General features: G+C 41.1%; 3 protein-coding genes across 5 annotated transcripts in view; all 3 read right to left on the bottom strand.

The window, feature by feature from the left end:
- itga7 (integrin, alpha 7) overlaps positions 1-4604 on the bottom strand; it is a 29648-nt gene extending 25044 nt beyond the window's left edge. For 2 of the 3 annotated variants that reach the window (XM_084028654.1, XM_084028655.1), the window contains exon 1: positions 4069-4603. In XM_084028654.1, coding sequence (XP_083884780.1) covers positions 4069-4277 — 209 coding nt within the window. In that variant the 5' untranslated portion in view covers positions 4278-4603. Of the gene's footprint in view, positions 1-4068 lie in introns of all 3 variants that reach the window. The other variant, XR_014598406.1, reaches the window with a different exon arrangement.
- A 3309-nt stretch (positions 4605-7913) lies between these two features.
- On the bottom strand, positions 7914-10383 carry LOC311026203 (protein shisa-5-like). The gene is made up of 5 exons (XM_084029596.1): positions 10235-10383; positions 9853-10009; positions 9603-9751; positions 9266-9421; positions 7914-8655 (listed from the first exon to the last, which is right to left on the bottom strand). Exons 1-5 carry the CDS (start codon positions 10299-10301, stop codon positions 8543-8545), a joined length of 642 nt encoding a protein of 213 aa, XP_083885722.1. The 5' UTR covers positions 10302-10383; the 3' UTR covers positions 7914-8542.
- Positions 10384-11242: 859 nt separating this feature from the next.
- LOC311027414 (uncharacterized protein) overlaps positions 11243-13994 on the bottom strand; it is a 7816-nt gene continuing 5064 nt past the window's right edge. Inside the window, exon 4 of the mRNA XM_084031440.1 lies at positions 11243-13434. Within this exon, the coding sequence (XP_083887566.1) occupies positions 13207-13434 (228 nt within the window). The 3' untranslated portion in view covers positions 11243-13206. The remainder of the gene's footprint in view (positions 13435-13994) is intronic.

Raw genomic sequence — 13994 nt, 5'->3', positions numbered from 1 at the left:
CGTGATCAAGCGAAAATAAAACCATAATCTATTCTCGAAATAGATGGATGAATGAATGTGTACACTATTAGCACATTTGCTCTAAAGCCTATTCTCTTTTTGAATATTCTTGAAATATACCATAATGTGAGATATATTAATGCAGCAGCGGATTTCAGGGAGATTGACAGTGGTGGGATAAAGCCCAGTGGGCTTCCTGTCTTCACCAGGCAGTAAACTATTACCAGAAGCACTTCTCATAGCAGTATAAATAGCGGATGCACACATAACTCAGACTGAAATACACATTCATCTCATCCTCTGTCTGGCATCGGCAGCAGGAGAAGACCCCTCCAGACCCCTAAATTCAGCTTCGGGGCCTTCAGGGCCAACAACCAGGAGAGATCACATAGGAAGTTTACAGAGGTCCAGGAAGCCAGATCGAGGCTCTTAAGGCACAACTTCCTCCCAACATGTCAGCGAAAAGGATCTCATTACAGCACATGAGTCAATATGAGATCATTGTGTCACACGGGGTTGACCTTTGCTGCCACACTGAAAAGGAGCTGCGAGGTTCGGAGGCAGACATTAGCCTGTACTGAGGAGACAATTTAAAAGTGAACAGACAGACATTCATTCTACAGCCCTGTTAGCTGGGTCTGAATATCTGAACCCCTACACTATATGGTCCTGCCTTTTAAGAAATACTCTCCCTCCTGCAACGCTCAAGTGTGACAGTATGACTTTAAAATTATGGGTTGCACAATACAGCCATGAGTAAGCACAGATCAGACCATCAAAGCAGTGATATCATTTTCATCCCTGAATCTGGTGGCATGACTCACAATGAGGACAACTGGGCCACAGGGGACGGTAACCCTCACCAAATATAAAGAGAAAATGAGTCAATAGCATCTAATTACAGTAAGTTTGGGGCAAACTGTTTCATGGCGGTATATCAGAAGAACAGAGATGGTAATGGGAACACCTTGGAAACTAAACTCCCAGATCTGCACTACAATAACACAGAGAGGGCACTATTATAAAGCTAATGCACTATTCAGACAGGAGGGATAATTGCTCTACTGTTGTGTGAATAATACATTTATCTAACTGAGGGTGAAACAACAGCAAGCTGAAGTGTTTCCTACGGTCTACAGTGCTGATGAAAACCATCAAGTCATCACGGATGGACCAGCGAGGACTCTGAGTTCATGGTCTCTGTAATCTTTCTTGGAATCAGCCGGTTTGAGGACCCCAATGTACACTCTATTGGTCCATAGTTTATAGGCAGCTTTTAATGTCTTTTATGCCAATAATAACATAAACAAAGAGTTTTGAATGATGCCCCCAACAGAATTGTATTTCTGGTTGCTGCTCAGGCTGTATTTGATTACTTTTTAAAATAATAACAATGACGATAACGATATGAGACGAACCTACAGTAGCCTACGGGTAACTGTCAACTTTGACTCTGCAGCTAGTTAGCTTAAAGGTGACTTTAAGGAGCTTTCCATCAGCTTCAGCTCATTGATTAGCTCTTTTGGTTCATTGCCACACCTTCTTTCAGAGGAAAAGCCCTAAAAAAACAGCCTGTACTTACTGTCAAGCATCAAACAGCAGACAGACACAGTTTCCAACTAGCTAGCTGGTGAACACTTAGCATTTAGCGGCTAAAGAGATGGATATATCCCACAGGAGACCAGAAACATAGCTAAACAGACAGGAAATACTCAACTTACATTCATCAGATCGACAGAAATACGACTCCGTAAGTGCAAACAAGACACTTTTTGCTAGCGAATGGTAAAACGAAACAGTAGCCTATGCCGCTATCGTTCACAACTTGTATTTGCTGCCCAAGTCGGCAAAAACTAAGAGGCTGTGTTGTAAAGAAAGGAGGAAGAAGAAGAGTAAAAATACTGGTTTCGTATGAAAACCCAAGAATCCATTGGTACCAACCATGTCATCCTAGCTTGTCTGACTGGAATGGCCATTGTCAAAGGGATGACTCCTCACTGCATCACTTCGATATCTGAATCTGAAAGCCACCTGAATGCTAATCCCAAAACATGCACAAAACATGCACAAATGTGTTATTTCCTCCTGATCTAAAAGTTGTGTTTTTAAATATTTCTAACCCAAACAGTCTTGGAATAGTATATATTGGTTATGACTGGAAAGCTGATACTCTTGTTTAGCTAAATTGTATTAATGTGTGATGATGTGAGTCCACATAGCAGCAGCATTTTTTTTTTAACTTGACCTCATTGTATAAATGACCTGCTGTGACCTCTAGGATAATCACAGCCACGAACCTTTACAGGGGACTTGGTTTTCCCAGGGCAGTAGAGGGTAGATGTGATGTCACAGCACACTGGCAAAGGCATTATTCATCCCACTTTATTCCGGTAGGTGCATCACGTCAGCACGTGCATCAGTCTCCTCCTGGCACTAACTTCACTGGTGGGTATTTTCCTGCCTCTGTCACAGTTTGTAATGGGCCACAGTAGTAAGTGATACAATACTCGAAGCTCGCTCTGACTGTCTGTGTGAATGCCCTGGTCTTACCAGGCGACAGGCTGACTCCGGCCCGAGTAAACTGAGGAGCTAATGGTTAAATATGGAGCGCCAGGAAAGGGACCTGTAGTAAATTCACTCCCACATATTTGTTATTTTCAGGGGTGCGAAATAATGAAGTGTAGTATTCAATTTGAGCTGCATTTACTTATGTACTTGTGTATTTCTGTTTTATACAACTTTAAACTTAATTTCAAAATTTTTGAGGGGAACATTGTACTTTTTTATTCACTATATTTGATAACTTTTATTTTTACTGACAACATCTACAGCAAGGTGATTTCATAAAATATGATTCATCATGGATGAAACTAACCAAAAGTATATCAACAAAGTATTTCTACCACAACCAACTACAGCAGCAAAAGGCATTATCAATCCAAAACGATATCAAATAATGGCACACGGGCCTCACAGGAGCCATTTATCTGCACAAAAAAAATGCATTTATTTACTATTTATGTACTTTTTTATATAATGGAGTATTTACTTTTACTTACTTATGAACAGGATCTGAATTTTCTACTACCACTGGTATTCATGTATCACATTTCTGTACATTGTGTTACTCCTTATGCTCTGTTGCCGCACCGTGAAAAGGAGATGTTTAGCAAAAACCTTTCAAATTGTAAACCTATAGGACAATTTAGGATGGCTATTAACTGCGCCAACTGAATTTGTAGTAGAAAGTACAGAACAAACCTCTATGAGACCTTTAACCTATAGAAACCTGTTCTCTCTGGAAACATTGTCACGATCTCTGGCTTACGGAGAGGTAAATTAAGGCCATCTCTTATTAACTGCCATGCAGTAAACATTTCTGAAGATTTGCAAGCTGAAATTATTTATTCATGATGACTGGAGGACGGGAACTGGGCTTATGAGTGTTCCAGTCACACTGAAAGACACAGAAAAACAGCTGTGGGCAAACTGCAGATCAGAGACTGGACAGACACATGGACAAGCCAACGGGTATCTCATCCATGAACACACACACACACACACATACAGAGCCCTGAGACACATGATTATCTCCACTCCCCTTGTGTGAAGTCAGCATCAGACCTGCTTCTGAAAAAATCACTTCAAACCCCTTTTTTTCTTCCAAAATCACTGCCCGCCAGCTGATTCAGCACAAGCCTACTCTCATGCACTCTCCACTTACTGTAAATCATCATCTATTAGCTGGGCTCAGAGGCTGCACTTGCTGTGCATGCTGCACATTAACATACTAAAACTCCTGCGCCCGGAGTTATGAGTGTAACAGTGATTTAGCAAAATCTGAGGACTGGTGCAGCATAGAAAATGCTGACTGCAGCAGGCGCATAACTCAAATATAAGCTTTTAACTGCCCTGAAAATCAAAATCCATGGTGCAGTGAACGTTTTTGCATGAGGAGGAGGTGCAGGTGTACATGATCCAAGATTTAGACTGCGTATGTGAGGTGCAACATACATTCACAAAGGACACGCGGGGCCACCAGCCCGGTGCCGCATTCAGCCCACTCACCAGCTCTGAGGCTCTGGGGTTAGCTGCTGGTGGAGTGCTAGAGAGAAACCAAAAAAGGTGCCACGGTCTCCCAACTTATGCAGCGTGTGAGTCGTATCCAGATTAAAGCCCCACACTTGGCTTGAAAGGGTCAACAGAGCCCAGAGGAGGGTCGACCAACGGTGAGAGGAGAGGGACGCGGTGGTCCCGTGTCCCACCAGGGCTGCCATCGCAGGGTGCAGGTCCTTTCAGCTGCAGAGCAAGTTCAGCTCAAGAAGAGTACAGAGGGAGAATCCTTTTATGGCTTCCCAGAGAGATAAAAGAGGAGAAAAAAAAAGAAAGTGGGGGGGGGGACAAATCCTGTGTTGTCTCCTCTGCTGATGCCTCCCTTGTTTCCAGTCCTCTTTCTCGTCCTCCCTCGCTCTATCCTGCTGCCTCTCAACCCCGTTTGCTGCTGTCAGTCTGAAGAGCAGGCGGTGAAAATGTGGCCACCACTTGTATATGTGTGTGTGAGAGTGTGTGTTTCCCTCAATGCATGTGCGCCTCCCCCTCCTCTATGCTCAGAGGGAGACAGAGGACAAGTGCCTTGAATAGCCCGCTCACTCCTCCCCCTCCCCTCTCTCTCTCCCTCTGTCCCTCCCTCTCCTCCCTCAGCTGACATCAACACTCAAGGGACTGCTGCCAAAATACCAGGCAAGGTTGTCAAGATACTTGGAGGCTACTGAATAGAGAGAGAGAGAGAGGATGAAAAGACACAAAACTGGTGTATGTGTTTGAGTTCACACGGTCCAAAGTGCCTCACTTTCCTGCAGGTGCCTGTAGAAAAAAAACCTGAGGTAGAGACTTGAAAGCCTGATGAAGAAAAATCCAAAGCATTTTTTTTTTTTTTGGTACTCTGAGCTTGAAAGCCTTGACGTCTGACTCAGTCTGCAATGAATGGGGGGACAAAAGGGGGCGAAATGTGCACAGTGACCCATGAAACTTTATTGCAGACCTTTAGCTCCTCTGGAAAGGGAGAGCGAGAGAAATGTAAGCTGTGACAGAGCAATGAGACATAATCAAGAAAATTGCCGGACACCCAACGCAGCACATCGATTTTTAATGTATTCATACGAATCCTAAGTGTTTTACCCCCACTGGCTTTCCATACACGCAGCTCAAACAAACATCGTAATGCCAGCCTACCTCAGCGCTGCCCTCTCACCCACAGCAGCTGTTTTAACTAGCTCATTTCTGTTTGTCTCCAGTCAATCGGTGTGCAGCTGTCAGTGTGTCACCTCAACTGTTACAGGCGGCGAAACTCACACACGCAACAGTTGCAGTCGGAAATCCTTTTGTGTGTCACCTTCCTGGTTGGAATTGACATGATTTTGGATTTAAAAACGCACATTTGTTAACGAGGATGTGACCTCATATTTCATTATAGGTGGATATTGATATTTCCAATCAAGTGTTAAACGTTTTACCTGAAGCTAGAGGTCAAAATGAAATATAGGTGGATATAAAAATGAAGAAGCAAATATTTTATATTGATTTTTGGAATAGACTGCATGTGACAATGCATGTCAACTTTTCAAAGCGCCAATACAAAATAAAGACATCTAAGAGTTCATTATGTGGAAATTGTCTGGTGTTTAATATACATTCAGTGGCCAATTTATCCAGTACACCTGTACAATCTAATGCAGACAACTGCTCTGCTAGTTCATTGTAATTATTAACTACATCCTCAATTTTAAATCTTTTGTTTTCTAAAGTCGTGGTTGGTGTGTTTTTATTGACAGAGAATTCAGAAGAAGTTAGCTTTGAGCATTGGCAAAGAGGCAGCAAAGCTACTTAACAAAGTTTGCACATTAAGGATGATTGAAACTGACTTCAGATAAGTGTTTCTGGACATTGTCATCCATTTCTTACAACACACCAAGATACTGGAAGGCTGAGATTGAGTTCCTCTGTGAACTTGCTGGCATCATAAAACCAGCTTCTGGTGTCAAATCTGCCCCCTGCTGCCCTGATGTGGTAATACAACACCGAGTTAGACCTTAGTCAGCTAATACAAGGAGGGGGAGGCTGCAGTTTGTGGTGCTGCTGAATTGTATTGTGTTATTGTGTGTTTTTATTATTTTATAATCTATATTGAAATAGAGTTCAACACTGTATTGGTGTAGGCTACTCTATTGTGTAGACTGCAGCTAATAGGCACATTTTAGACAATTCTAATTGTTGACTATAGGGTGAACTCCAGTGAGTTAACATTCCTTTTAATGACACTTTTGATAAAAAAAAAAAAAAAAAAAGCTAAGAGTCTACAGCCATGCTAGCTGCTCTCTGAGGCTGTTCTTTCAGCTAAATGCTAATGTCAGCATGCTAACATTTAGCGACTCTAATCTTTACCACGTCCACCGTCTTAGTCTAGCATGCTAGCACGCCAACATTTGCTAATAAGCACTAAAAACAAAGTGCAGCTAAGGCTGTTGTTGAGCGATATTTCGTCATAAACCAAAGTATTGGACTCCAAAGGGGGGAGGTGATTTCATGGAAATCTATCCAAAAGTTGTCGAAACACTTTATTAAAAACAAGGCAATTGGAAAGTGGACAGGTTTCATCCTCTGCATTCCTAATAATAGTTTGGTCTCTCTTTTTTTACCTTAATTGGTCATCTGTTAACACGTATCTTTTGCGATGCAAAAGATGAGAAAAATCACAAAATGTAAATTATGTTGGAAACTTGCCATCACTTATCTCCGTTAATGGAAAATATGTATTTAAAAAAAAAATCCTTCAAACATTAATTATGTTGTCAAATTTTGTTTGTGTTTCCACGTGTGGGAAAGTCCGGCATGCCTGTATCTCTTTGGAGCATCTTGGCCTGAGTGAGAGGGAGACGCAATGGGGAGTTTGTCTTAAAATATAAATACCAGAGGGATTCCATGGAGCCGAAGAAAAGGAGGAAGAAGAAGAAGAAAAGGAATGGTGTGGGATGTCGAGAAAATGCTGAAAACAATCATAATGGCAGCTCGGGCAGGAGGCCAGACAGAAATGCCTTCAGACAGAACAATGCCCAGTCAGAGGCGAAGAAGAAAGGGAAAGAGAGGAGAAGAAGAAGAAGAAGAAGAAGAAGAAGAAGAAGAAGAAGAAGAAGAAGAAGAAGAAGAAGAAGGATGGAAGAGAACAGAAGTGATGGGTGGCTGTAAAGATTATCTGCCACATCGTTCATGACACCGGCATCCTTACATCCTTACATCCTCACACGAGTGCTCATTAGCAGTCTGAGCCACACTTCAAGGAGAGATCTTATTTTAGCCGGCAAGTGGGGAGCAGTACATACAGGAAGGGTCATTTCTTCCCGTTATAGCCCCCCTGTCACTTCGATGAGACAGCCGCAGTCAGCACTATTACTGTATTGATTCATGGATTGTGTGGGACGCTATGAGAGGGAGCGGTTCTGGTTATTACGGGATTAAATACAACACACCCACTCTGGCTATTTAGTGGCGCATGATTCCCAGCACAGTGGGTTTTGTTCGACAGTAATATTCAGCTACAGCATTTTATTTTTCTACACTGATTTCAATGTGAGAGGGAAGAAGAATGCTTGTAATGCATGAAATATGTTTGCTTGAAAAAGGAATTCAATGATTAGGACATTGATAAAAGGATAAAAAATAAAATCATATCACAGTAGGCTAATTAAAGGCAACCGAGGTGTTTTTCCATTGTACCCGTCAGTTAGTTTATAGTCTTTAATCGTCACTTAAAAATTCAACAGGACAACCAAACATGCATCATCAAGTAACAGCACCTATTATTTTACCCACTGACCTCTGCAAAAGGTATGCTTCAACATAATGAGATGAAACATGGGTTCATTGGTTTATGAGTCATAGGTTTATTGTCTTGCATGTAAATATATATGCTTGACATAAAGACTTGGAGGCACCAGCAGGGCAGAGTAGCTCTCTGTTTCCCTTTTCTATACAGTATAAAGCAGGGCAGAGGCGACCCCTACTGGCAGGAGTTGGTTTTGTGGGGATTCATCATAATTTCTAATGGCAGTTGTGTGAGGAAAATCCCCCCAAATCCCTCAGTTCAGAATAAACAGACTTTGTGCAACAATTCAAAAATAGGAATGAATCTGAATGTATCACAAAAACTACAAATGCTTTAACCATTTGTTTTTGTTTCTTGTTTTGTTTTGCAAAATTGCAAACTGTTTAATTGTTTAATTTATTACTTTCTCTCCGGACTTGAAATGTGTGTTTTGGTTCTTCTCCTGAAATTCTCCTTTAAATTCCATTTAAAAGTGGCCATATTTGTTTTAAATTTGATTCTGCTAAAGAAATAATGGTTGTCCCATGCAAATAAATGTACTTTTTAATACTTTAAACTGTGAACACATTAGATGTAGATTTCCCAAGATTGAATTTTGACTTCCAAAAGTTAAATATAACTATGGACCAAGATGCAGTGCTTTGGTCCAGTGAGATATCCAGTTTAAGGGTTTGGGCCGTAAGCGGGGTTGTAGGGCATCGGTGCAAGTTCGTCTGAATGTGGCGGCGCTGCATAAGGCTGACCGGGGAAGGGTAACATCGGCAATGCTGGATTCACTAAAGACACACACAAAAACAACATATTTGGTTTGTTGTTACAGAAACTGTCCATTGCTTTCCCTAAGATTTTTTTTAAATAAGATGTTAGCCTGTAACAATGCAGAAAAGACAATGCTGGTGTTATTTATTATTTATTTGTGTTATTGTCAGTAAAAATAATTCCCTATCCTGCCTGCTGCTCTCTCATCTTCACACTGAAGATGGTAATCTTTAAAAAAAAATTGTAAAAAAGCTTTATTTCTAATTTTACAAGTAAAAATAATTTCTTAAAACACCTGGGCACTGTAGTTTTTTTTTTAATACACATTTGCTGGTGTTTTTACAGCAGCAGGACTGGATATGTTCTGGTATAGAGAAAGGTGGTTGTTTTTAAGTGGGAGAACTGCTTGTTCCAAGTATTTTCCCCCATTCTGTATTACCATTATATGTGATTATTTTCAAACAATATTTTTTAATTATTTTCACATTTCCATCAATTTGGCATGATGGATAAGACTAAACACTACAATTGATGGGGACGTCAACCAAGCCTGCTACACCCAAATACTCCCAGGTTTCAGTCTAAAATGTAGCAGCCAGTGCTTGGTTTCTAAATGAAATAACTTACTGGTTTCCATGTATGATGGTGGTGCCGTAGGGGTGGACAGGCCTCCGTATCCTGGCTGGGCAGGTACGGGCTGGTAGCCTGGGTAGGACGGCTGGTATCCAGAGGGGGGTTGTGGCTGCAGGGGCACATTGGCTACAGTGATGGTGTTTCTGGCAGCTGGAGATAAAGTCAGAGACTGAGTTTGGTTTTGCCTACCAAAACTAAAACAAGTTGCAACACTATTGTGAAACAAGGGTGTGCTGTTTGCCTTCTTGCTGAGAGTTGGTTGACTCCTCTAAAGCTCACTAAGTAAACACATCTCATCCTTAGAAACACTGAAATGTAAAAAATGTCCTACTTTGGGGCCTCCGACACTTCTTGTAGCACAGGCAGCACGGAGCCACGCAGCAGATGATGAGACCCACACAGAGGCCAATGGGGAGAATTGTCCCTAAGATGCTTACCAGAAGAATAGTAATGCGGCTGCTTTTCACATTTCTAGGTGAGCTGTGGGGGAAAAAAAATATCTTTTTAATGAAGATATTGTTTCTTATCGTGTGACTGTCATTTAAAAAATGACAAGCAAAAAGTCCAGAACAGTAACACACCTTCCGGTACAGCGTTGTTGTTTTTCTTGAGTTAGACGGTATCTTCTGTCACTGCAGCAGTATAACCTCTCGCAGGTTCCACAGCAGTACTGAGAGAGGCATTGCTGAGACTGTTGGCTGTAACCATCTGAGTCCACAAAGCTGCTACAGTAATCAGCTGTAACATGTCAAACACAGGGTTTGTGTGTAGTGAGGGTGAGAGATTACCGGCTCAAGTAGATAAAACATGCGTCCGCATACAAGCTCAAAGCATGTAGAGAAGTAAAATCAAAGGTATGAGACAGTGTCGCCTGTTGATGAACTGCTTGAACTCGATTGACTCATATTGGTTTCATGAGGATAGACCTAAAGATCTAAAAAACGCAAAAAAATAAAAACTCACCCCAAACGGCCGGGAGCAGGATCACACACAGAACACACACAAGACTTGACAAGACACTTGAAACCATAACTGCTATGTGTAACGAGGAAATGGCTCGGCACTGAGACAACCGTTTCAACCTGTCTGTCTGTCCCTCCCTGTAGCAAGTAGCCCAGCAGCATTCCTAATATGGTGAGAAACACTTGCTGACTTGGATTTCTGCATTTAAACAAATGCTTTGTTCTTAAGTTCTTTTGTTTTCATTAGTGAGCTGGCATCGAAACTGTGTTACACAATAAATACAAAACAGGCAAATAACAAGCATATAAATGTTGTCACGTTAAATAAAAATGCTATGCTTCAGCTCCCACTTTGAAACTAACTTCTAACTGTGTTTTATCTTCTTGTGCAGATCAGCCATATAAGACAAAACTCCCAAAATGACTTTGTTATCTGCCTCCACCCAACTGTCCCTTGACAATTCAGCACTTTTCACATTTCCCCACGTCCCGTTCCACAGAACTAAAATGATATTGGCTCTTCTGTTCTTATTCTAGCATTAAGAAAAGTAAATTAATTAATGCACATGCCGTATACTGTATTGTCTGCATGGTTATTAAATAATCCACCCTCTTCACTAATTTGTAATTCTTCAGTGTTTAGCTATGCTAGTCCAGATTGAAGTACTTCAAAAACGATTGGATGCATTTAAATAACTGTCATGACCCTTTTCATTTAGCACCATCATCAGGACAAAATTTGAATGTGTCCAATACTTTTGACTAAACTAATCACATTCCCACCAGCCTCAGCTGTGCATGTTAGCATTAGCACGTAGGTCTAATCACCCAGGCAAAGCCTCACAAAGCAGCTGGCATGGCTGCTCGGTCTCGTTATCTGAGGGTCTGCATCTGCAGATAGGTGTAATATAGCCTACTGTACATGTTGTGAAGCCACTCCGGGGTATATTGGCCGTTTAGTAATGCAATAGTTCTTTAACTTCTTTAAATTCAATAACCAAATTTGGGGCAAAAAAGAAAATATAGACTTTATTTAACTCTGCAGAAGAAGTAGAGGCCTTTAAACAGAACAAAAGTAATGTACATTTATCGTCAAAGTAGCATCAGTGAAAATTATTCTTCGACGAGAAAGAGAACTTTGATAAATCTCTGCTGGTATGTCTTTCATAAAGAATACAGATGGCTATAATCCACACAAATTGAAAACACTCCCAACTAAAGTCATCTTGAAGAAACAACACTGGCCAAGGACTGAAATCACAGGGAGAACACATTTATAACGACAGGTTTCACAAAAAAAAAAAAGGCAAGTCTAGTGCACAGATAAGTTGCTTGGTCGCTGTAACAAAAAACACATGCACATTCCTCACAAATTAACTGTTTTGCAAATCACAAAGATATGCACGGACATCAGGCCTCCTTCATTAGCTGGCATGTCTACTGTCAGCTGGTTGAATGAAATATGAAAGTAACTGACAGTCACTCTGAAACCTGTACCTGTGATAATGAAACATTGAAAGAATATATTAGGTACTGCGTTCTTTACCACAACCAAAGTGTAAAGTTAGGAAGGCCAAAAAGATCAACGTGTGGCTTCTCATACGACCCGTGACTGGATCAACAGACAAAAGGTCACTTTAGCAAAACTGTGTTCAAGTAATTTCAGTTAGCAGAAAGTTGAAGTGGCGTAACAGAGCAAGGAAGGCCTTTAAGAATCAAGAACACATAAACACACAAGACATTACTTATTGAAGCCCGACTGCTGTTGCAGTTGAACAAAGGCGATGGTGATGATTCGACAAGGCAAATAACAGAACACTGAATAACAAACAAAGATGACTTTCAAAGAGACATTACATGCACAGTTTGAAACAGTTCGAGTTGAAAGGCTGCACATTGCAAAATAAGTGGCTGGTTGACAGTCAAGTCAAGTAAAACAGACAAATCAAACTTGCATGTAAACAGAAAATTTGATTTGAGTTTGATAAAATAATTGTGGCTAAGAAGGCACACTTGTTTCTTGCATTTTGTATGTAAAACATATGTATGTTTTGTTTGGTTGATTGAAAAGATGAAACAAAATCTCCTTTGGTTATTTCACTCGATGAATGAAAACAAGATGAACAAAAGAGAAACAAAACTTCACGGTAACTCTTCCTTTTACAACACTGAAGACTTTCCCTGGGCTCGAGACTAATCTTGTTGAATTTTAATCATGAACGTTCCCTTTTGCTGCAAGGTTAAAAGATAACCCGTCTCCCTGAACAACGTTAGTCAACTCACAATGACATGCATTTATACCACGGTACTTCTAGTGAGACGTTTGACAGAATGTGTTCCCAAGTAACGCATAGAAAGCAATTTGAAAGTATGTGAAAAGGTTCAAAGCACTTCATCGGTCTGAAATGAACAGAAATTAGATTATGGCCGTGACCACTAAAAACTCCTCCTGAGTTTGACCACTGAGTCTGACTGCAACCACTGTAGAGGGTGAATGAGAGTCGGGCATGTTCGGCCGGTGCAGAGTCTCCACGGGGAGCAGGAGGGAGGTGTCGAGGCATGTTCCGGAGGCTGGAAAATGTCAAAGCACTCCATCTACTCTTTGAAATCAGACTCAGTGGTTTTATGTGTAATTCGCCAAGATGACAAAGATGGAGCCACTAAGAAGAAAAAAAAAAAGATTTTTTTTTTATATATACACATAAAATCTCACCACTTGTATATTGTTAGTCCATGCAACGCGAGCCGAGAGGTATCAGCATTTTGACTTGGCAACTCTTCCACAGAGACAGACTACACCATGCGGACAACGAATGTGTCGGAACATTCCCATATTTAACCAGTAAAACACACGAATCAAGACAGCTCAGAGACTATTCTCATCTTTGATTCGGATAACACATTTCCAGTTCTGCCAAGTTCGAAAATGCTGCAGCATGTTTAAAGTGGCTGAGAGTGTGGCACTGCGGTCCGCTATCCAGTATAGTCTGGGTTGTAGGCTGGCTGGGCTAGGTAGTCTGTGCGTGGGAGCGGAGCGTTGGGCTGTGGATGGACAGGAGGTTGCAGAGGGTACACTGGCTGGCCTGGGGTGAATGCAGCCTGGCTGTAAGGCATCGGGTTGGGAGGGAAGCCAGGACCTGCTGCAGACAGAAAGGAAAACATGTCACGACGATGGAGGGGCTGAAAATGCTTCGACAGTAACCACGTTTCATTTCATTTCACACGACATGACCCAACTTTATACCAGCAGCGGTTATTCCACCTCCACTTCCGCCTGCAGCTATTCTGAAGCAACAAAATTGTAAAATGTGTTTTTCAAAGCTAAGTTGTAATGTGTCATTATGTCAGCGGGTGTTTTTCCATAGTATGCTGGGTTTAAGTTTTAAATAAACTATGTAATAACAGTCTTCATTTCGGTTCACTGCCTGCAGATCTAGTTTAGGAAATGCTGCCATTTAAAAATCAGTATAAAGCGCAGACAACTATAAAAAACAAAAACAAACGTGTAAGTGTTTTCAACTTCCATTGGGAAATGAAGAAACTGATTTTATCTACACTTTCATTTAGATGAATCGCTGAGAGAGAAGGACAGGAACACAAAGTCAAACTCTGCTTTTTCTCCCACTGTCAGAAAGTTGGTTGTCATCGCTCATATGCTCTGATGTGAGCTGGTCTTCATTTTAATTTACAGTTGTTTTGTTTTAATCAAAGTTCAGTCATTTCATTTTGTCAGTTTTAGTCAAATCCAGTTTGTCAAAAAA

The sequence above is a fragment of the Eutrigla gurnardus genome, assembly GCF_963514095.1.
Source record: "Eutrigla gurnardus genome assembly, chromosome: 2".
Lineage (NCBI taxonomy): Eukaryota > Metazoa > Chordata > Actinopteri > Perciformes > Triglidae > Eutrigla > Eutrigla gurnardus.
Note: the sequence above shows the minus strand (reverse complement) of the source record. Positions and strands in the feature narration are given on the sequence as shown.

Coding starts and splice junctions, on each gene's coding strand:
- LOC311026203 (XM_084029596.1), bottom strand. CDS start 10,301: ATGGTTTCAAGTGTCTTGTCAAGTCTTGTGTGTGTTCTGTGTGTGATC. Junction 10,010..10,234: donor CCTGCTCCCGGCCGTTTGGG/GTGAGTTTTTAT, acceptor GACATGTTACAG/CTGATTACTGTAGCAGCTTT. Junction 9,752..9,852: donor CAACAACGCTGTACCGGAAG/GTGTGTTACTGT, acceptor TTTCCCCCACAG/CTCACCTAGAAATGTGAAAA.